Source organism: Chanodichthys erythropterus, chromosome 11 (assembly GCF_024489055.1).
Source record: "Chanodichthys erythropterus isolate Z2021 chromosome 11, ASM2448905v1, whole genome shotgun sequence".
NCBI lineage: Eukaryota > Metazoa > Chordata > Actinopteri > Cypriniformes > Xenocyprididae > Chanodichthys > Chanodichthys erythropterus.
In genome coordinates, this window is record NC_090231.1 from 46977889 (window position 1) to 47002888 (window position 25000).

At 35.7% G+C, this 25000-nt stretch overlaps 1 protein-coding gene across 8 annotated transcripts in view; it reads left to right on the forward strand.

Moving 5' to 3' along the window:
• The window catches only part of LOC137030008 (receptor-type tyrosine-protein phosphatase delta), a 209045-nt gene that overhangs the window by 54358 nt on the left and 129687 nt on the right, over positions 1 to 25000 (forward strand). For all 8 annotated transcript variants that reach the window (XM_067399912.1, XM_067399910.1, XM_067399914.1 and 5 more), the window contains exon 2: positions 680 to 831. In XM_067399912.1, coding sequence (XP_067256013.1) covers positions 741 to 831 — 91 coding nt within the window. In that variant the 5' untranslated portion in view covers positions 680 to 740. The remainder of the gene's footprint in view (positions 1 to 679; positions 832 to 25000) is intronic.

Sequence of the window (25000 nt, forward strand, 5' to 3'; positions counted from 1 at the left end):
CAATTTTTTTGTTTTACAAGTTTTGAAAATGCGAAATGTATAGTAAGTTACGTATAAACAATAAAAGGAAGCCTTATCTAATTAAATATGCACTTATATGCTTACATTTCCAAAACATAAATATGAACACTGGATAAAGCCGGGTTCAAAATTATTTGTTTCACTGTGTTAACATATTTTAACAAAACTGTAGGGATTTAAGGTTTTTACTGAGGGGATATTGGATATCTCTTTTTTTATCACTCCATAAACAAAATTATATAAATCATGCTGAATTTTATATCAGCACCCCCCTCTGTAAAAATCTTCAGAATATAGATTAAACTGTAAGACAAACCTGGAAAGTTTGGTGTAAGTGCTGCTGAAGTGGAGATAAAACTCATTTTGAGAGAACAGCCTTAAAAGAATTGTATTGAAATTGAAATCTACAGGCGCAAATAGATAAAGTGTAATATACACTTAAATGTGTGTTTTGAATGTTTTCTTATACTAGTCTGAAAGACGACATGTTATACAAGCAAATTAGACCTCAAGACTGAATAAAACAAAAATAAAAAAAACAATGGTTGTGCCTGTAGTGTATTACCTTAAAATATAAAATAATGTTCAGTCATGAAATAAACCAAATATCTTGAAATATCTTTTGATTTATTCATTGCTTGTGTTTCTTTGTCTGTAGGTTGTGAGAGTGTTGCAGGAGCGTTGTGAGCCGGCACACTCAGCGGGTGAGTCGTAACATCATGCCTGTGCCAAGCGTCCGTGTAGCGTTACCCTCCGTCCGACACTGTCTCCTGCTGCTCACCGCCTCCGTCCTGCTCACCAATGCTGAGTGTAAGTCTCACATTTAACTGTCTATTTATACTATCATCTGCTTCACTCTTTTTCTCTTTACTGTTTGATTCAAACATCACAGAAAACTGTAAATCCAGCAGCGCCCTAAACGATCAGACTGCACACAAAGTGAGATGTGTTGTGTGTTTGATAGTTTGAATCTAATACTGCTGATTGTGATGCAGGGCTGTCGGCTTCCTGAATGTGCCCTGATGCAGTTGTAAAACCCAAAAGTCTTGATCATAAATTATAAATTCTTGCACATGTAATGTAATTTAATTGCATATGGCATTTGACCAATAGGTGACGATGTTTCTAAATTGATATTGTGTGGTCAGTGTGAGGAGGCAATGACACATACAAAGTTTGGTGTTAATATGCCAAAGTTTTGTTGACTTACAGCCTCAAAATCAGATTGACATCAAATGTGTCGATGTGTTATTCCAGAGTGGTTTTGTCAATCTAAAAGCTTTTAGTAATGAGGACATATTCCAAGATTCGTCATGATACGATAATGCGTTCATACAGTATAGCATTTTATGACAAAATTGGCAGACGCCCAAAATGGCCAATATGGGAAAATTGAGTATTGTTCGACTCAGTATGCTGCACTATGATGAATTAAGAGACCAGTTTTATGATTTTTGGGCAAACCGTTCAGAAGTTATAATAAAAAAAATAGCCATACATCCATTTTGACATGCTCCTTGTTGAATTTGTTTGCATGTTATTCGAGAACAGTTTGGTCCATCAAAAAGCTTTTAATAACTTTTTGCCAGCATGGTCTGAAGATGATGTGAGCCAACAAAATGGCAGAAAATTATTATTAATGACGGAAAATAACATCATAGGGTGCAATCGAATCGTTTTGATCGTAAATATATATAATATACATTTTTATTTTTTTTGTAGCTTTTACGGTTCAGAAGTTATTAGCATAAACGTAAGTGCAATTTTGGACAGTTGGCAGCACTAGAGGGATTGAGTTAGAGACTCCAAAATTGTTGTGGTTAATGTTCAGACTGTCCTCTATCAGTGTGCCAAATTTCATAATTTTCCGGCAAGCAGTTCTATGGGTTACCATAGAGCGGAATAATAATAATAAGTAGTAGAAGAAGAAGAAGAAAAAGAAAACGATGTGCACCTTTGGTGCTTGGCCCCTAATAACCAGAAACAATGTGCAATACAGGGCTAATCCAAAACAAACACCCTGCACAGCAGCTGCAGCAGAATAAACCAGCATTATTTACCAATTTCATTAGTCGGGAGACATGAAGTTACTCAGACCAACAACATAACCATAACCTCCAGTTTAACCCTGCCTCCAGCTTAACATTAAGAGCAGAGCAGATAAATAGGTAAAACTATCACAGGTCACCCTTGTGAAAAAGAAATACATAAGCATACTTTTAAAAAGAGTTCTTATTATTATGTAAATAATATATTTTAAAAGAATATACTTGAGTGAACTGAATGTAATATTTTCCAACAATTAATAACATGTTAATTGCATTTATATGAAAATGTATCATAGTTTAAATTTATATCATGTTACTGTAACACAGTTCGTAAATATGGGAAGGAGGAGGCGGGAACCGGCGAACATTCAACATTCAACTTTAATTCCAAAATAAACAAATACAAAACGAAAGTAATGCCAGCAGACCCTCGCGGAGGTCTGCCGGCCACACAAACATAATAAAACATAAAATAATATCCAGGCCTGGTCCTCTCTCATCCTTCACGGTCATCGATCCTCCTTTTATGCTCCCGGAGCTCCTCAGTGAGAGACTCAAGACCGGTGCGCCTCCCAGGTGATGCTCATTATCACTTGCGTCACCGGTCTCGCGCCGTTCCCTCACGGCTCCTGGTCGCCACAGTTACATTATATTACTGAATTAGCTGCACTTTAGACTGCTTTTTTGACCCACTTAATAGCATCTTTTTATGTAATTTCATAATAACTTCTTTGAAATATGAAATATATGAAAGTGTAATGCCAAATTTACAGACAAGGTAAACTAATTTGTAAAATAAAATATTATTTAATGTAATTTCTGTTCAAAGTTATACAGGGCTCGACAATACGGACTGCCCGATGGCCCCAGGCCAGCTTGAATTACGCTCAGGACAGTTGACAGAAGTATAACTTGCCTGATTGTGTCATCGTCACTAAAATGTATCATTTGCACTAGAGCTGCACAATTAATCAAATTTCTAATCGCGATTACGATTACAGATGCCACGATTTCGTAATTGTTCAAAGGTGCGATTACAAGGAAAAAATATCCACTTACATTATTCTGCATGTTTAAGAGGTGTGTTATGAGCATGTCACGTAGTGAGAGGTGAATCACGACTACTTCAGAATGTAAAAGGTCTAACCTAGCACAAAAGGAGCTACCAGTTGCATAGGCGTACATTGATACGTCGAATGCACGCGAAACACCAGCACCCACAATTTTTAAAAAGATGTGTACACAGCCTATGTATCTATCTATCTATCTATCTATCTATCTATCTATCTATCTATCTATCTATCTATCTATCTATCTATCTATCTATCTATCTATCTATCTATCTATCTATCTATCTATCTATCTATCTATCTATCTATCTATCTATCTATCTATCTATCTATCTATCTATCATCTATCTATCTATCTATCTATCTAATCTATCTATCTATCTGCCGCACCGTCAAAATAAGTCACAATAACAAGCGCAGTTTACGTCACTTCAGGCCCTAGGGGAACAGTAGTTCTCGTGGAACCACACTGATGGCAAAAGCCCCTATTATTATACCATGCATATGCTGACTTTTTTATTATTATTTAAAAAAGAAACCAATCCAATATATAGTTGACATTTGAGGTTTAATGCTAAAGAAAAATTGTTTTCAGATTGTTTTTTTGTTTTTCTTAATTTTTTTATACAAAAATATGGCATGCAGTTGCTTCAAACAATGGTATAAAGCTATTCAATACATCATTCAATGTCAATTGTGATAATCGTAATTAATAAATTCAGTTACAATTTCAAGGGAATAATCGAATAAATCGAATAATTTGCACATGTTTTTAAGCCTTGCGAATTTAAGTATTCAAGTGCAAGAAGATGCGATAGACAACTCATTTTGGTACTTGCATGCTGTTTGAGAAGTTTTTTGTCTGCAACACACTTCTGAAGCACTCTTCCAGAAAAATGCATCTCAAACAGCGTGCAAATACTGAATTGAGTTCTCTTTCACATCTTCAAAATTTTCAGAATGCCTGTGTATGCGAGTATCCTTGTAAACATTGATTGTTATGTCTTAAGTGAACGTAAACACTTAAGGAATACAACTCATGTGTAACAGTATATTGGATCAGTGCATTAGGTCTTAAAGTGACATTAGCCTAATATTCATGCTGCCATCTTTTTAATGATAATCAAACAACAAAGCACAAAGGAAAAAACACTCTGTTGTTAAATGACAAAATAACATTATACAGTTCATGCACTACATGGATGAGTACATAGTGTATAAGTGCATAGTGTGTCATTTGGGATGCAACTATTGGGTAAAAAATGCCATCTCTGCCTGCTCCATGTCAACATTTCTTGCTCACTGTGATGACTAACCAATGGCACTCCCACACCATATACACATCAAAGTAGACAGGACAACTTTCCTCTATTAACAAATATGATGAGACATGCACGGTCTAAAATATAAACATTTATAATAGGCTTACCGTGCGTTCACACCACCGCCGGCGAGAGCGTCAAAGTAACAGGAAGTCATTCATTTCATTCAATGTGAGCCAGCGGCGAGCTCAGGCAAGATTGGCGTGGCGCGTCTTGGATGGTGAGAGCGTCAAGGAGAGTTGAAGGTCCTTGCTTGAGAGGATTCCGATTGGTTGCCACAACTTGTCATTTACTTTGACCCTTCCGCCGGCGGTGGTTTGAATGCACAGTACAGCGTTGTTGGCAGGGCAGGGCAACAAGGCGAATTTGCGGTGTGAATGCACAGTTACTATAGTGAATCAGGGTAAGACAAAAACACGTTTTGGAAGAAAGACTGATGCCGTATTGACTCATTATTTAAATTTTGAACAAAAAGTGTACTTTTAAAATGTAGGTAACTTAGGTAAAACTTTATTTTGCAGTGTTATTGTTACATGTTACATGTGCTTGCACATTATTACAATGTGCATGTTTTAAAAGTGCACTTAACATTGTCAGAAAAGTGTACTTTTTTTAATTAAGTGGTCTTTATATCATTAATATTATATCATCTGAAAGTACAGTTAAGTGCACGTCTTTTTCACAAGGGCAGAGAAGATGTTACACACAAATAAACATGATTTATCATATGATTTGTCCTGTGGCATGTTCTTTTATCTGGTCATTGTGCATCTGTTGTGATTTTGATGTTTAATTTGTCTCATGTGTTATAAAGATGATCGTTAGATCAGTATTTGCATATGACTGCCAGGCAGGTTGGAATTTGCATTTTGTGCAGGCACTATCAAATTGACATCTTTGCATTTAATTTGCATGCATGGTAATTTCATTTAAATGAAGAGCCGCCCATCAGAGTTCATTGTGTAATCTGTGATCATAAGCAGGAGTCTATATGTGTTCAGGTTTCTATGTGTAGTCACATGTGGGATGGTGTTTAATTTTAGTGTGTCTGTAAGTTTTGCTGTGGTAGTAAAATCTTGTCAGCTCGTTTGCAGCTTCAGGCTTTAATTAGTGCTGCGCTGTTCCGAAGCGGATGAGAAGATGACAGGAATAATCAGGAACCATCACACAGAGAGAAAAATAAAGTTTAGAGCTTTCCAAACCATGTGATCGACCTATGTTGACAATGAAGACGACGATAAATTAAGACGATTCTCCACATGACAGCAAACTGCTAAAACAGCATTGTATATATCCCTCATAGAGAAAGCAATCCCAAAAATGCAATGCAATGCAATGAGCTCTGTAGAAAAAAAAAAAAAAAAAAAAAAAACAAATCCACCAAATATAGTGAATGATAAGTTGTTTGAGGTTCCAGGTCAGTGAGGGATCGTCTATGTAGGCGGCAGTGGAGGATGTAGAGTGTCTGTCTGCTGCGGATATGATGGGAAGCTTTGTCAGTAACACTTTGGAATACTGTTCCTCATTAATGAATAACAGGATCAAAAAAGTAACACAATATTAACATTATACTAACTACTATTAACTAACAAGGAACTCTGGTTAATGAATTAATAAGTAATAGCACTCAGTTGAATGAGGTAGTTCAATATTAGCTAATCAGTAACTATTTTTGTTTTCTTACCTCCCAGAGGACTACTAAGAACTACTATATACAGGTTCATAATTGATGTGAGTAATGCATAATATGTAATTAATTTTAAAGCGAAGATCATGATAACTCACTAGAAATGTCTCAAGTATTACCAAATCCTTTAGAAGGAATTTGGAACAGTATTCTAAAGTGAAAAGCATAATAACTCCCTAATAATGACTGAAGTCAGTGTAAGGCTTTTTTTGGTCTTAGTGTGTTCATGTGTGTGTGTGTGTGTACACACAATTACAAGTATGTATGCAAGTCTTTTGAAGATGGACAAATTGATTTTTATAAATAAATAAATATTAATGATAAATAAATCACAGTGAGTTCCACATAAAGTGTAGAATAGTATAAATGTTCAAGTATTTGTTTTATTTATTTATTTATGGTGGTTATGAAAAACACAATCACACAGGGAATGAGCATATGTATTTATTTATTTATTTATTTATTTGCAGTATTTATTAAATAATATGTAAACTAACTGCACATTCAAAGGCTTCCAGTGCACCGCCTTAATGGTTCACTTTAGGAAGAATTTATTCAGTACTTTCACTAAGTACTTTCAGTTTTTGAATCACTTAGAAATTGTATTATATAGTGAAATATAGTTATGTTTATTTTAAATATATTTTAATTTTAAATATATTTTAAAAATGTCTTTATTGTAATAAAATTATATAAATTACACAATTATACATATTAATATGGTCTAATTTCTTTATCACAAACCCCAGTTTCTGCTTATTCTCTCTCTTTAGGAACTTTAGATTTAGTTTCAATCTATTTTTTTTTTTTTTTTTTTTTTTTTTACATTCATGTTAATTGCTGTCTTTTCTGATTACAGTAAGCTATACACTTACTCTGAGGAAAAAGTGGAAGCAGCTCAACAAGAAATGGACGATTGACATTATAGAGAGCGAAACAGACAGACAGGCAGTCAGAGGGCAATGTTCACACATGCGCTCATGTTTGTCATGCCCACAAGCTTTGCAAATTGGCAGCTGTTTAGCCTCCACTGTTGTGCATGCGCACACACACACACACACAGGTTTGTTTTTGTGGATTGTGGGGGCATTCCATAGGCGTAATAGTTTTTATACCGTACAAACCATATTTTCTATCGCCCTACACCAACCCTATCCCTAAACCTACCCATCACACACTGTAAAAAAAATTCCAGTAAAATTTACGGTAAAAAACGGCAGCTGTGGTTGCCAGAACTTTACCGTAAAAAATACAGTAGCAACGTAAAAAATAAAAAAATCAGTTAAATTTACGGTAAAATAACGTATTTCATTAACTGATATGATGTTAATTTACCAACCTAATGAAGTACTAATATCTGTTTTGTACCTTTATAATACACTGACAGTCACCAGACACAGTGGTGATGAGAGTCACATGATGAATCAAAGTTCATCACAAGCAGATTTTCCACAAGCTGAGAAGGACAAACCTAACATATAGAAGGTGCACACAGTGTCATTCACACACACACACACACACACACACACACACACACACACACACACACACACACACACACACACGAAACACCATCATGGTAACATGCATGAAATTTTAAAAATGCAATAAACATTAATTTAACAACATTAGATGTAACATAAAACCCTAATGTGCATAACTGATTAGAAAAAAAAAATAGAAAAACTAAGAAGAAACAGAGTTATTTCAACGAAAATATATCAAATGTGAAGTGTCACACAGGGAATTGTGGGAATGTAAATTTATGGTTTTTCACTGTAAATTGTACAATGAATTATTATTTTTCACTTCCAAAAACTGTGAATTTAATGGTATTTTACCGTAAAATTACATTAAATGTACCGTTAAATCTATTACAGTTATTCACCGTCTATAGTACGGAAACTTTCTGGAAACCAATTAATAGATTTTCACCGCAGCAGTCTTTTACTGTTGAAATCACGGTCATTTTTTACAGTGCAGGAAACTGCACATTTTTACTTTATCTTAAAAATGGGGACATGGGGTAATGTCTTCGTAAGTCACCCTCTGCTTGTAATACCTATGTCATACCCATGTCATTAAGTCAAGTCAAGTCATCTTCATTTATACAGTGCTTTTCACAATACATATTGTTTCAAAGCAGCTTCACAGTGACAATAGGAAATTTCTTATCAAGCTAAAGTTGGTTTTTGATGGAATCACTTCCGTTGTAAAAATTGTTAATTGTTACTTTAGGGGCCGCTTAAATTACATCTTTCCTACTGAAAACCAAATACCTTTAATGCGTTCTTGCCGTTCATTTACGTGTTTAGTCTATAGGTTTGCATGTTCGAGTGTGTATGTGCGCTGAAGCTTGGTCTTTTTATACAAATTTGTGTCCTGATATGTCACAAAAGTAATGGTAATGGACACACACACAAGTAATGGTAATGGACACACACACACGTAATGGTTTTTATACTGTACAAACCATATTTTCTATCCCCCTACACTACCCCTAACCCTAAACCTAACCATCACAGGAAACTGTGCATACTCACAAAAACTCATTCTGTGGGATTTATAAGCCTTTTGAAAAGTGGGGACATGGGTAATGTCCTCATAAATCACCCTCTCCTTGAAATACCTATGTCATACCTATGTCATTATACACATTCGTGTCCTGATATTTCACAAAAACATGCCCACACACACACACACACACACATACTGGTTTTTGTGGTTTACGAGGACTTTGATGCTCAAACCAGTAGGATTGTGGTTTAGGGGGACACACCTTTCCCGATGCCCTACAGTGATGATAAAACTATCAAAAATTTTGTTTTGATCTGCAGATCACAAATCTGGCTTTAAAGTTTCTTTACACACAACAGAACGGAAAATATGACAACCTGATATATCAGTGGTATACAAGGACATTCCCGCCCATCCTAAAATGTTCCCGCCTATGACATAATTGTGATTTTTGGGTACAACCTGATTTATGAGGACACCTATTGTACAATACACAAAACATGTCATTTCTCTGGATTACAGGGACTAGTGTGTTTTACAGGTACATGACCACACACACACACAAACCTGACGATATGGTGTATTACTAAGACTGAGGTGATTAATGAGTACCTGATCTTAAACACAATACACACCTGACACACTCCAACATTATAAGGACGGATGTGTTTAATGGTACATGACCACACACAACACACAAACCTGACGACATGGTGTATTACTAAGACTGAGGTGATTAATGAGTACCTGATCTTAAACACAATACACACCTGACACACTCCAACATTATAAGGACGGATGTGTTTAATGGTACATGACCACACACAACACACAAACCTGACGATATGGTGTATTACTAAGACTGAGGTGATTAATGAGTACCTGATCTTAAACACAATACACACCTGACACACTCCAACATTATAAGGACGGATGTGTTTAATGGTACATGACCACACACAACACACAAACCTGACGACATGGTGTATTACTAAGACTGAGGTGATTAATGAGTACCGGTTCCTCAATACAATACACACCTGACATACTCCAACATTACAGGGACTAGTGTGTTTAATGGTACATGACCACAAACAACACACAAACCTGACGATATGGTGTATTAGCAAGACTGAAATGATTAATGAGTACCTGATCTTAAACACAATACACAACTGACACACTCCAACATTACAGGGACCAGTGTGTATTAGAAGTACTTTAATTATGACTTAAAATAACAACATAAACATTGAGTTTTTCCGGTTTTAACCATGTAATACCATCATGGAATGGCATTTTAAGGGGAAAATGAAATCCACAACTAAAAAACTAGGTCAATAACACATGGACAACTGTGTAATCTGTGTAATCAGAAAGCATACAGCATCATTACTGTTTTGACATATTGAAATGGCAACCATTCAAAACTTTGAAAAAATGTGAACAGAATTGTTGAGTCAAGTCAAGTCACCTTTATTTATAAAGCGCTTTTTAAACTACATATTGTTTCAAAGCAGCACTCATAACAGGAACATTGTTCAACAAAGATTGTTTGGGCTGTACAGCAGCTCTAGAAGAGTATCGTGTCATTGTTCAGCCCGAGTCAGTTCAGTGTTGATTCAATTATGTTGTAAAACTCATCAGTTATTAATTTAGTTCACTTCATCTATACAGCAGCAGCAGCTCAGCTCTTCAGTTCTCATACAATAGTGTCAATGCAGTCAGATCAATAATAATGTTGAATATTAAATTGTCATGTTTTTGTGACAAACTACTGCTTTAAAGAACAGTTAAACTTTAGAGATTTACAGAGTGAAGTCTTAGTATATTCATGCTCTAGAATGAAACTAACATAACCAACAACTAAAATAATAATCCTTATACAACAGCATCAAATGAGACACAATGCAACATCACTTATTTTGTGCTTTTCTTTTCAAGCTAATTCCTTGATTTCTTACAAAATCTCCTGTGTTTTGTCCACAATTTTCCTTTGGTTAAGGTTGTGCCTTAAAATGATCAATTACAGCTGTAACTTCAGCATCTGACCAGCAAACCTTTTGTCCTTTTCCTTTCCGTTTTTTAATTTCTGCCGAACTCTCATTCTCTGTACAGATACATACTTTATTAAGCTCCCACTCTATCAAAGCTCATGTACTTACAATGATGGTCGTACTCTAATTTAAACCTCAGGTACCTTGACAAACTCAGCAGTTTTCCAAATGGGCATCTTCTGAACATCTGCAAGAAATCAGTTACATACTGATCAGGAAACTAAGATTTAAGATTTCAAATACCTAGAACTTAAAACTGGTTATACACCTGATATCTCAAAATAAAATTTCAAGTGACACAAAATATTATTCTGGAGATTAAATGTTATCAGCCTGTTAAAGGGATAGTTCACCCAAAAATGAAAATGTGATGTTTATCTGCTTATCCCCAGCGCAGCCAAGATGTAGGTGACTTTGTTTCTTCAGTCGAACACAAATGATGATTTTTAACTCCAACCGTTGCCGTCTGACAGCTGTATAATGGGTGTCAATGGAAACAATTCATAAGAGTCAAAACATATACATAGACAAATTCAAATGAAACCCTGCGGCTCGTGGCGGCACATTTATGTCCTAAGACACGAAAAGATCGGTTTGTGCGAGAAACCGAACAGTATTTATATCATTTTTGACCTCTAATACACCAGTGAGGTCTGATCGCGGTCTAACAGTGGAAGTAATGTCTGGCACTCATTGAAGTATATGCTCGAGACATCACTGCTGTTGTCAGAGCGCGATCAGACATCACTAACCGAGTGCTGAACGCAGTTGGACATGGTGTAGTAAAAAATTATATAAATACTGTTCGGTTTCTCACACAAACCGATAGTTTCGTGTCTTAGGACATCAATGTGTCGTCACGAGCCGCAGGGTTTAATATGGATTTGTCTGTGCATGTTTTTTGACTCATAAATTGTGCTCCCATTGACACCCATTATACAGCTGTCAGACGGCAATGGTTGGAGTAAAAAATCATCATTTGTGTTCGACTGAAGAAACAAAGTCACCTACATCTTGGCTGTGCTGGGGGTAAGCAGATAAACATCACATTTTCATTTTTGGGTGAACTATCCCTTTAAACATCTCCAGGTGTTTTACCAACACAAAAATGATAAACTCATTTGTATCAACCAGATTTACAATGTTGGTGCAACCCTGATTCCAATAATATTCTTATAGAAAAGTTGCACTATATAAGTGCAAAAATCTCTGTATATAATAACTGATTATTGTTCATTAATTATTACAATTAATGGCAAAAGGAATGTTTGGAAATATAAACTGATATTTCCTACTGACACACTACAGCAATAGATATAAATAACTGGCTTAAAACCATTTTTCTTTCGTGAAAATACAAATGTTAAGTTGAACTATAAATATATAATTGTATCTATGCATTGTATTTATGGAAATAATCTAAAATAATAATGGGTTAAAATAATAATAAACATAAACCTGTTAGTTAACACATACCAGCATTACTGGAGACGCCTGCGCAGCTCCAGCAGGAACAACATCCTGAGAAACGCTTTCATCAGGATCACTGGCATTAGGATCCATCATACTGATCTCATCTTGAAGAAAAACAGAATTTTAAAAAACAAGAACATCTTCGGTTTAACCTGTTTTCAAAAGTAATTTATGAAACTTTATGCTGTTTAATAATACATAAAAATAATAATAATAATAATAATAACTAATACTTTTAGATGACTATTATTAGAATTATTGCCAAGACAGAAATATACTACTACTGTAAATGAAAAATTATTTTACAATATGACATTACAATACTTCTGTCTTCATTTCTTCGCTTAAGCTGTTTCAGTGAAAACAGGTTTATAAATGCATCTTATTACAAATCAGGTGAAATACTTGAAACAACTGGCCACACAAATTTTGTAAATAATGCGAATGTGAAATGTGTAACTGGTGCTCGTTGCGTTCCCAAATGCATGTTAAACTCAAGGCACATGCTGAGATAGAGTTCACTGCATTCATTCCCTGTGAACTGAGACGTGGAAAACACAGAATCACAAGATGATCGAGTGAGCAAAGTGTGCTCTCCACTTTGAAACGGAGAGCGCAACGGACTACAGTCTTAATAAATTATCAGCTTTTGCAATTTGATAAGGGCACAAAGCCACATCGTGCTGTTGATTTTAGTTTGTTTGAAATGCTTTGCCAAAGCAATGAAACAAAACACAAAGACCAAAATTTATCTTATTATGAGGTAGTGCTGGGCGGTATACCGGTTCATACCGAATACCGGTATTTATTTTTGTTATGAATTTTGATGATACCGCAATACCGGTATGTGTCGCTTAACCAACGTTCAGAACGCGGCGCAGCGTCACTGTTTGAGAGCGTCCCGTTTCACTCTTGCACTGTAGTGAGAGCACAGCTGAGATCACATCACAGTAAGTCTGAAATCACCCCCTAAAGCCTCATTCACTATTCCCTACGTTATCCACTTATATTATTCACTTGAAAGAATGAATGAAAATGAGTGAGTGAATTCGGACAGCCGTTGTGTGTGCATCGGCTGTACACTCATTGTGGTGCATTGTGGGATTGAATGAGTGCACTCAATAACGTCCACTATGGTTTCGGACGCCACTACAAATGGCTGTCGCCTCAAATAATGCCCTATTTGAGGTTATAGGGGGCGATTTCGGATTCAGTCCTTGATTACAGCTGAGAATTCAACCAGCACGCGAGACAGAGCGGTTTCTGCACGGAGCGCCGTGATGAGATTAACAACTTTCTCCACATGGATCATATTATATAGACCGGAGCAAGCATGTTTACGTTTTTTATGGACCTATTTCATATACTCTAGTGCTCTAAACATGAACCAGCAGCGTGTATGCGCACATATTTCGTCACGTCTTCTTCAAATGAAATGTAACTTTATGCAAAGGACACTGAACTGTACGTCTGATCACGACCGCGATGACACAATGGGTTATTCTGCTACACAGAAGACGATGTAAGTTAATAAATAGACTGACAATTCAAAGAAGAACGGTCAAAAATTTAACTGCTTTATTCTTTCTGTGTTAAACTTACGTGTGTCATTTGTTCAGAGACTGTAGTGCTCTTAAATGTACTGAAAATATCCTTAGACAGTTTAAATGTTCTTCCGCGTTTCTCCCTGTTTTTGGCAGTTTGTTGTTATATAGCGTTAGATTATTAAAATGCTTAAGGTGCCCTCAACTCTTTTTTTTCTATCTCCATGGTCATATTTTAATATTCATGTGTCTGTAATGAGTGTGTTGCAGGTCTGTGTTTTATTGGTTGTTGCCTCCCCACAGCATCATTTTGTGGGGTTTTGTAAACCTGTAACTCTACATTTTTCTACAATATTCACTCATCCTGACAGTAAAACAGGGCATTCTAGTCAATCTACTGCAGTATTTCCTCTCTCAATCAGAAGAAAATGTGGTTAACGCCCGGTCATGTAGAGGGATATATATATATATATATATATATATATATATATATATATATATATATATATATATATATACACACACACACACACACACAGTCATATACCGTGAAACCGATATAATTTTGAAAAATACCGTGATATAAATTTTTGGTCATACCGTCCAGCACTATTATGAGGCATATAAAAATATTTTCAGCTCATTTGGTTCAAAAGTTTTTTTTAAACCTGTTTACACCTGGTCACTTCATGCATTTTCTCTGAATGGATTGCTATGCAATCATGAAAATACCAGGTGTAAATGCCCTCCGAAACTCATTCGAGACGGATTTAAATCCGATCGCTCAAATCACTTTGGACGTTGTCTAAAACAATATATACATTTATACAATAATACATTTTACTCCTCCCAAAAATACTAAATAATAAACATGTGAGAATGTGTTATAGGCATGTTATAGAAAGATATGACAGCATTACTGCAGCATGCGTTGGCGCAGATGAACAGATGAGTATCTCTTCAGTAAGCTGACGTGCAAAATACCTCAAATGAAACTTAAAAAGTCGAAAACGCTCAACACACAATCATCTTCATTAAAAGATGTGAGAATAAATGATTTGACCAGTGCTGATGCTGCTCATGATCAATAAAATGGAGCTCATAGTGGTAGCTTTTAATGATGTGAATACTGTTAAATCTGCGTATAGTAAGGGAATTGAAGACAGATCACTGTAGCGCCTCCGCTCAAGCGGCTCGTGAATCGATCATCTCTTCCTACTAGTTCATTTATAGCATCAAATAAACATGAATGAACATCAGAAGGAATGTTGTTTAAAACACAGAAAGACATCAGTACACCATTTTTCAAGTTCAAGTCCACCGAGGTTAATCTTCTAACTCCTGACTGCTTTGTCGGACAAAATGGTGGATTTAGCGTTATAATTGGTTAGATTGTTTGTCAATCAAACTCCTGGCGAAGGGTCAATTAAACTAGTATACGTTCAGCTAATTGTCAGCCTCTTACATGTCTGCATCTCGAGAGGTTGCAGAATTCAAGCGTCAAATGATGGAGGAGCGTGTTCAAGCAGTCTAATTGGCTCGAGAGGAGGTATATATACACTGACTAGAGCCGATCTCACCTATAGTTACCTCGACCATTTTCTGCATCCCGTCGCCACCCCGTTCCTCACTCTCAGTGGAGATATGAGGAAGTACTATGGATTTGGGCTGAATTTTCAAACTCGAATCCCTCGACCGCCTTGAACAGGACGCCAAATACACTTATTACACTTGGTTTTTTACTCTATTCAATTATTTGTAAGTGTGATTTCGTGAAAACAACTGCTACAGGTAATTGGACTTTATTTATTTATTATAGATTTTTGGCATTTTTTCATAAATTCAAATCTATAAATCCAAATATTTATTTCATGTATGAAGAAAAGGTTCAGGCTCTATCGCTATTGTCTCAATAGTGTTCAGTGTCTTTGGGCGGATTGGCATCAACAGCCATTAGGATTGTTTGTGATTTGGTCTTAGTGATTTAGGAGTCCTCTTGACTACTCCTAACTTTTTACAGATTTGGGAGCTAGTTTTAGCACTAAAATGTTTTGTGAAATACTCTTAAGAGCAAAAATTAGGACTGACACACCGATTATAGTATATAGTATATAGAGTTTCTCATAAATCGGCATGTTAGGAGCTACTTTTAGCCTTAAGATGTTTTGTGAATATGGCCCCTGATTCTGTACAGACACATTTATGTGGCCAAGCGTAAATGAAATTGTTTGAACAAATCAGTAAAAAACACATGAAATGACCAGGTGTTAACAGGCCCAAAGATTATGTGAAAAAGTTCTCACTAGACTAGCATTTTCTAAAAGGATGCAATGCTCTTTTTATTACCTTCTCCGTCTAACACCATCTTGATGGTCCATTGATAACTGGTCCTTCTCAGGGCTCACCTGAAAGCAAGGTAAAGAAAGAAAAATAAACATTCCACTACAGACAAAGGATTCAGAGATGATCCAAATGAAGCAGTACAGATACTTAACACTGATTAACACTGATTGATCACTGTCAACTGAAAACATACAATTAAAACTATTTACATTACAGGGTTTTTCCTGGGTCAGAAATGGTCTTTGGTGGTGGTGGAGGAACACTGTATCCACAGTACAAAATACTGTACCCATGTGAACTGTGAGCACAGTACTGACAGTAAATCCACAATAAATGCAAAGAAAAAGTTTGGAATATCAACATGTCCTATTCATTCACAAATGAAATAATTAATTCTGTCAGGACAGATGACAAAAGAAAGAGCTTAGAACAATTTTATATTTAAATATCTGTACATTTAAAAGTAAAAAGTCACTGAGTAGCCAGTTTGAACAAATGAACAAAGTAATACATTACATTGCAAAAGTGGGAGGTCTATTATTTACACTCCAATACTTAATAAAAAGATCATTTGACACACAGCATCAGGATTATTTTGTTCCACCCATTGCTATGGTTATCAGCATCAATTGGATTTAAATCGCACATATAAATACATTTGTCAATCCAGAAACTATGCAATGTGTAGTTAGCAGCATAAACAAATGTGTTATATAGGCCTACAGAAAGCAAAGAACGCTGCCATATTAGCCACTGAAGCTATCGATTACAACACGAGAAACACAAAGCTGCACTTCTGCAGAAACGTCCGTTATAATAAATGAAGTTGTGTGTGTGTGTGTGTCTGTCTATGTTGTGCACTTTATCTCTTATTGGCATTGTGTCTATACTTTGTTGGTTATAATGAAACGATTCAACATGCAGCACTCGCGCTAAACAAAAACTCATACAGACTAACAAACGCATCCGATTGGCTATTGTGTTCACATGCTCAACACAAATGTCTTCAGGTATGATGGTACATTTTAAACCACTCAGTATTAATAGTGATCAAACTAATGTGTTATAGTAGTGACCTACACATTTAAAACAGTGACATAAGTTAACATTAAAATCATGCATATAGTTAAAACTCTATGAATATACTGCCATAAACAATCAGGGATTCGTGATATATCAGCCACCATATCTTACTGGCCGATAAATGCTCATTTTAATGATATCATTCTCAGTCCGAACTAGGCCGATATTTTAACACTGATAAATAATGGATTATTTCACTGATAAATAATGGATTATATGATGTGTGCTGTTCTCCATGATAGTATTGAACTGCTTGAAGGAAGATACAGTTAAAGTGAATCACAAATCTGTGAAATCAGAGCGTTGTTACGCGAAGAGCGCATCTGCGGAGTTACACCTTTATGACTAGCACAGTCAGTTTGCTTGTGCATTCGCAGCCTTTGGTAGAATTATAAGTTGTATTTTTTTATTTTGTGTATATATATCTGATTAAACTCAAATAGGATGCATTTGGTTGAGTTAATGAACGCGGCAGGAAAGCGCTTCATTGTAGGCCTACCGGTGATCATCTCTTCAGCATGCGCACTCAAACAGCAATGGATAACATTAATAACTATGGCTGGGACTGTCATATATACATAACATTATAATGAGAACACGACTGTAATAAAACGCTGTGAATTATTTTGGATTAGTTGCCGTTTTTTAGTGTGTTGTTGTGGGGAGCGTATCTAGAACAGGAGTTCACACTTTGTGACTTAATTCATGTACATCTGCGCATGATTTTGTGCAGGTATAAGTTGTAATTTTTTTGTATAAATATCTACTTTATCATATATAAGTTGCATCCCGTTGAGCTAAAACCATCTAACAAAGCGCTTTGGTTTATGGGTGTTCATTCAGCTCTTCAGGTTCATGCTAAAACAGTGTTATTTGAAACAGTAATGCTAAAGATGTTTAATAAAGATGTTTATATACACTTTTTTTTTCTAAAACATTACAACTTGTATTGTTCTTATTATTTTCATCAACAATATGGTTTGAGTAAAATCATTTCCCAACAGGCTTTCATTTTATTCATCCATAGCACATGTATTGTGTTTCTTTTTATGTAGCCTAAGTAATGTTGACCAATAACTTGTTTGCATTTTTATTTAATTTTATTTATTATTATTAGTAGTAGTAGTAGTAGTGAGGGAATATATATTTTTTGCAACTTTGCAATAAGGTCTCATTTGTTATTGTATTAACTAACGTGAATCAACTGAGCAAAACCCTTGTAAATGTGAGTTAATAATGCACTGTGAACTAACATGAACACGCATATTTTAGGTTAACAGATAAAACACTGGATCCTAAAATGTCTTGGGAAATGTTGAGATTAACCTTAGCTAAGATTAATAAAACTTCTACAGGATTTGTTCATTCATTGTTAGCTCATGTTAACTAATACTTACAATAAACCTTACTGTAAAGTGTTGACACTTTTTTTAAATAAAGAAAATTGGCCATATGAATGTACACTACCGTTCAAAAGTTTGGGGTCAGTAAGATTTTTTTAATGTTTTAAAAGAAGTATCTTCTGCTCACCTAGCCTGCATTTATTTGATTAAAAATACAAACAAAACAGTAAAATTGTGAAATATTATTCCAATTTAAAACAGCTGTTTTCTATGTCAATATACAGTAAAGTGTAATTTATTCCTGTGATCAAAGCTGAATTTTCAGCATCATTACTCCAGTCTTCAGTGTCACATGATCCTTCAGAAATCATTCTGATATGATGATTTGCTGCTCAGGAAACATTTATGATTATTATCAATGTTGAAAACAGTTATTTACATTTTTATTTAATGATGCTATGATGAATAGAAAGTTCAAAAGAACAGCATTTGTCTGAAATCTAAATCTTTTGTAACATTAAACACTACCGTTCAAAAGTTTGGGGGCAGTAAGAATTTTAATTTTATTTTTGGGGGATAGAAATAAAATTAATCAATACTTTTATTCATCAAGGATGAGTTAAACTGATCAAAAGTTACAGTAAAGACAATTATAATGTTAGAAAATATTCTATTTTAAATAAATGCTGTTCTTTTGAACTTTCTATTCATCGAAGAATTTTGAAAAAAAATTGTACACAACCGTTTTCAACATTGATAATAATAATAAATGTTTCTTGAGCATCACATCATCATATTAGATTGATTTCTGAAGGATCATGTGACATTGAAGACTGGAGTAATGATGCTGAAAATGCAGCTTTGATCACAGGAATAAATTACACTTTACTGTATACTGACAAAGAAAACAGCTGTTTTAAATTGGAATAATATTTCACAATATTACTGTTTTTGTTTGTATTTTTAATCAAATAAATGCAGGCTAGGTGAGCAGAAGATACTTCTTTTAAAACATTAAAAATTCTTACTGACCCCAAACTTTTGAACGGTAGTGTCAAAATAATTGTAAAAGTAAAGGAATCTTATACTGGTTCAAACTAGACTGCTGTACTGTATATGTTTGATTTATGCTGAAGTGTTTGGGACACTGTCTATTGTTTTTGTAATCAGGCTCTCAAAGTATATTAGAATTTGGATTTAGATTTATCTGCACATGCCTAATTTGATTTCCAAAAAGAAAAACAATACCTTCTGTACATCTCTGGCTTCTGACTGGGACAGAGTGTTCATTTTGAGAGCGGAGGTCCAACCTCACTGAGAGTCTGCAAACATCAAATTAGACATAAACACTGGTCTGAATATGTTAACAGCCTAGATCTCACAAGTGTCTCTGCTACATTTGCTCATTCTCTTACAGCACAACTCTCACTTACCTGGTGTAGGCCCACAGTAAGAGCAGCACAATCGTCACTGATGACAGCGGGGTCTCACGGCTTATCTGAAAATAAGAAATAAAGCTTTATATACAATCACTTCAACTAAGAGTTACAAACCTTCAGTATATATGAAATATATCAAAGGGATAATGTACAGTCAGACAGTGATTAATGCAAATTAAACATGGACAGGATGATCAGTGTCCCCCATTCACAGCTTCCGATCAATAAATATGTGCACATGAAATATTGGTTTGAGATCATATACAAGATCACAAAATAGATCCATTTCAAATCAATATTTCAATATTTAAAAACCCATGGTAATGTTCATTACATTATGTGTGTGTGTTCATCACAGTATGTCAGGTTGTGTGTAGCTTTACAACTGTTTTATGAGGACATCATGAGAACATGTTCTTCATGTTTGACTTGACTGAAGAATCTCAGTGTGTTGTTAGATTGACACAAGCCTGGTCTATGAGGACACTAGTTTTACCAGGACACTGATAACTAGATACATTTGGATGGCGCCCTGAGTTCAGGGTTAGGGTTAGGGTTAGGGTTAGGTTAGGGGTATGTATGAGAGTGATAGTGGTGAAACGAGGTGTGCTAGTTGTACAGTAAGTGATCATGACTCACTTTTCACACACACAATCATAATTCAGTGACTGATAACTGTGGCAAACAATCTGCTTCTTAGAAACACTGAAATCTGTTCTATTCTTTAAAAGGTGCTAAAGAGGATCTTTTCGTCGACTGAGAAACCAAAGACTGTTACTGAGTTTTTGAAATGAGCGCATGCGTAAGAACAACCCCCCTCCTTCGCAGCTCATTTCGAGGGAACGCCTCCCAAAACTTGTGCACAAGTATAGGAACACGAGTGTTTACCGCCGGCATTCGCTGTGTCGTGTTAGTGGATTCATTATGTCGGACTCACCGCAGGTAACTCATAATCTGCAGTTGATACTCCTGTCTCCGGACAAAAACATTGCATGCGGCGCCTGTAGAGTGTGGAAAGTTACTGGAGCGCGCAGCCGCGCTCGTCTCTCACAAGGAACGTCACGGCAGTGATTGACAAGCCAGAGGGCCAATCGTTTACGCGATTGGCTGATGTTTTTAAGGCCCTACCTCGTGCACAGATGTTGTATATATATTGTATAATATTATTACTTTCAGTGCACCTAATAAATAGTGTTTTATCAGTTAGTAAACACAGTTTCAAGTAATATTGCAAAAATGTATAAAACAAAACATCCTCTTTAGCACCTTTAAGGACTAACTCAATTATTACTTTACTTTATTTGATACCTTTATTGTTGCTGTATCTTATTCTTCTGAATCTGATTCTTCTCAGTTACCATCTGAAAATAAGAAAGAAAAGCAAATACAAATCAAATCAAAATAAAGAAAAACAATTATTCATTGCAGTATTACTCATTGAAAGTCAATTTCAACTGAGGGTGCTACTTTTTACCTACTTCTAAAATGATTATATCTAAACTAACAAACGCAATTATGAGTTTTCAATATTGACATTTGCTACAGTGAGCTGTGAATTATGGGTTAACAGTATCGATCCCAATCTTCCATATGGGTGCACCCCAGAGTCCCGGTAAAACTAGTGTCCTCATAGACCAGGCTTGTGTCAATCTAACAACACACTGAGATTCTTCAGTCAAGTCAAACATCAGGAACATGTTCTTATGATGTCCTCATAAAACGGTGTCCTCATAAAACTGGTGTAAAGCTACACACAACCTGACACACTGGAATGAAAACACCTGTAATGTGATGCATATTAGGGCTGCACGATATATCGCATGTGATTGTCACGCGCATTTCGTCAGTAAAGCCGGTTCCCTGATTACCGCTAAATCGCCATCACCTGCTTTCAAATGGAGCTGCATTTAATAGACAGAGCCGTAGATCACTGACAAGCTACGCAATATCGCGTTCATATCGCAGATGAATCGCCTTCGATAATGAACGCGATATTGCGTGGCTTTTCAGTGATCTACGGCTCTGTCTATTAAATGCCGCTCCATTTGAAAGCAGGTGATGGAGATTTAGCGGTAATCAGGGAACCGGCTTTACTGACGAAATGCGCGTGACAATCACATGCGATATATTGTGCAACCCTAATGCATATATAAAGCCATGTAGGGCTGCACAATATATAGTTTTGTCACTGATACCTATCTGTGGGTGTGACATTGCAGTATAAATGAAGTCAAGTAGGCTATAGGGATCATAGTTGATCTGCGATCCATACGGACTAGGGCTGCATGATGTATGGTTTTAGCATTGTATCCCGATGTGTGCATCCACAAAAGTCACATCACAGGATGTGCAATGTCTGTAGGGATCGTAGTTGATCCGAACGGTCCAGCTGCCCCCCGGTTAAGAGCGCATGTGATTCACGTATTAACTGCAAAGTTTGAGTGAAAGCTTATCATTTGCTTGTGTTTTTAAGTCCTGTCAATTTAAACATCAAACACAATATGAACTTGCACAGAGTTCAGTTCTCTTTCTCTTATCTTTGAGCTTGAACAAACACTCTCAGCGAAAACAGTCGGTTCTGTATTGTAAACAATTAAGAAAACGGATGCATATAATATTGGACCCATACATGCTTTCCTCAATGTGTGTACCTGAATACAGTTAGATTAACCTGAAAAACATAAAGCACTGCTTATTTTAATTTGTATCTTATTTTTATTGTGTTTATCTAAGCTTGTAATTCGTTTATTATTCCCTAAGCAGATGCACTACCCTACAAAATTATCCCAATCATCCTAGAATGATTAATTATTTTCAAATAGAGCTATTCAATTCATCTGGTGGAATTGTTTTCATATTGCAATATATAAATTGCAGAAAAACTAAATATTGCAATGTCAGATTTTCTGCAATATTGTGTAGCCCTATTTCCCGGAGTAACATTTAACCTTTAATAATAAAACAAGTAAAATCATGACTGTAAATAACATATAATATACCTGACACAGGTGAAATCATCTTCCTCCAGAGATTGGGCTTTCTCCATCACTGTTTCACTTCAGCATGATCTGATGTGTCTTCTGTCATCTTCTGTTTTTAGTATAAACATCAAAAGATAAATTATAGTAAACAGCAAGTTATTTTCATACTTTATTGTATGATATTTAAGAATTATGTATAATTGAGGATCAATATTCCTTCATAAATTTTCACAATTGATAAATTATAGACAATAATACTGACAGTATTAATTTGACTGAATAAGACTGACAGTTCTGATACATCTTATCATAGCCAGTAAATCTTTGTTTCTTAATGTCTTTAAATCAAGCAGAACTGTAGTAATATTTACAGTAGGCTAGTATGTGAGGATACTGTACTGGGTGAAATGCCGACTGTAGTCATGACAACGCCTTATTATGATGGCTTGGCTAGGTTATTGCATGCGATCAGAAAATGATGCAGTTACAATTATAGTTAAATCGAAAACCAGTTTAAAATGACAAGCATCGCTGATTCCCTCCTGACAGTCTTTAAACACAATCACAATCTCGCTAACGCCGTTAGCATCGCGAGCTAGCTGTTTTATAACTGTAAAACGAGCTGCAAAGAGCTTACAAAACATGAACAAACAAGCCAAACGGACCCACAAGCATTTAAAAAGCAGAAGAACTTACCTTTAAAATAACAGTAGCCTCCATCAGGTGCTCAGATGTCTTCTCAGGTGCAGCTTCTATCCGGGCCAAACAGGAAATGAACGCGAAGACTCTTATTATAAACCATACTTAATATAATATACGCGGGATTAAAATAATAATAATAATAAATATATGTGATGTGAGCGCACGAGTTAATGTGTGGTTGTGTTTACATGAATAGCATATGCTAACGACATAAATAAACTGTATAAATACTGAGTAAACAGCGTTCAAGTTACTTTTATACTTTATTACATGATATTTAAGGGATATTTTTAATCGAGGATCACTATTTATTCATATATTTAATTCACAAATGAAAAATTATAGGCAATAACACTTAAATAATTAGTATTTTGCATTAACTCGCTTGTTATACAGACCTATGCTGAAGCTGAAGCTGAATGAGGCTCCGCCCACCGGCGCCATCTTGTCTCGCTTGTTGTTCATTGCGTATGCAACCAATAGGGGCTGCGGAATTAGGCTCCGCCCGTCGGCGCCATCTTGTTTTCGTGATTTCCCGCCTACCAGTACCGATCTGACCAATCACAGGCCTCAATACTTACACTTGTGTGAAAAATGCAAATTTTCGATGACGCCGGTACAGTACCAGGACCCGGCTGCAGGGGCGCACTCTCGTACACAGAGGATACACAGTGTATGGTATAAAATCAGGTTTTTGTGGTATATAAGGACATGCCGCGAAAATTGGAGAGGGTGCTTCTGGGACATAGAGAAAGGCATCTACATTGCCGGAATTACAAGGACATGGCCTGTGTCCTCATAAACCCAAATGTCCCCGTAATGCCGGTGCGTATTCAGGTCAAAAGTCCTCGTAAACCACAAAAACCAACACACACACACACACACACACACACACACACACACACACACACACACACACACACACAGTTTTGTCAATAATTAAAGAAGTCCCAGACCAGAGTTTTAAGCTCTTGATTCTAACTTGCCCTTGCCCTTATGAAAATATACCATAGTTCTTGTAATTGATTAACTGTAGCATTTGTTACAATAAGGCTATAATTACAGATAAGACCACTGATTGCTCTTCATTACTATGATTAGGCCAATGTTGATTTTTTTTTTTCAGCCTACATATTTATATAAATATATAGTTAAATATTGTTCCCTTAATAGATTATCTTTTATAAATTCTTCAAGTTAGTCAGAATTTACTACAGTAAATTGGCCTGCAATAAAACGTGATCAATTATAGTAAAGGTTGTCATAACTAGTTTAATTAAAAGCTTTCCTATTTACGTTGGTGCAAGATGATTTTCATATGTCTTTTTTAGTTTATATTTTTAGATCATGTTTGACTTTCTCCATAGTGT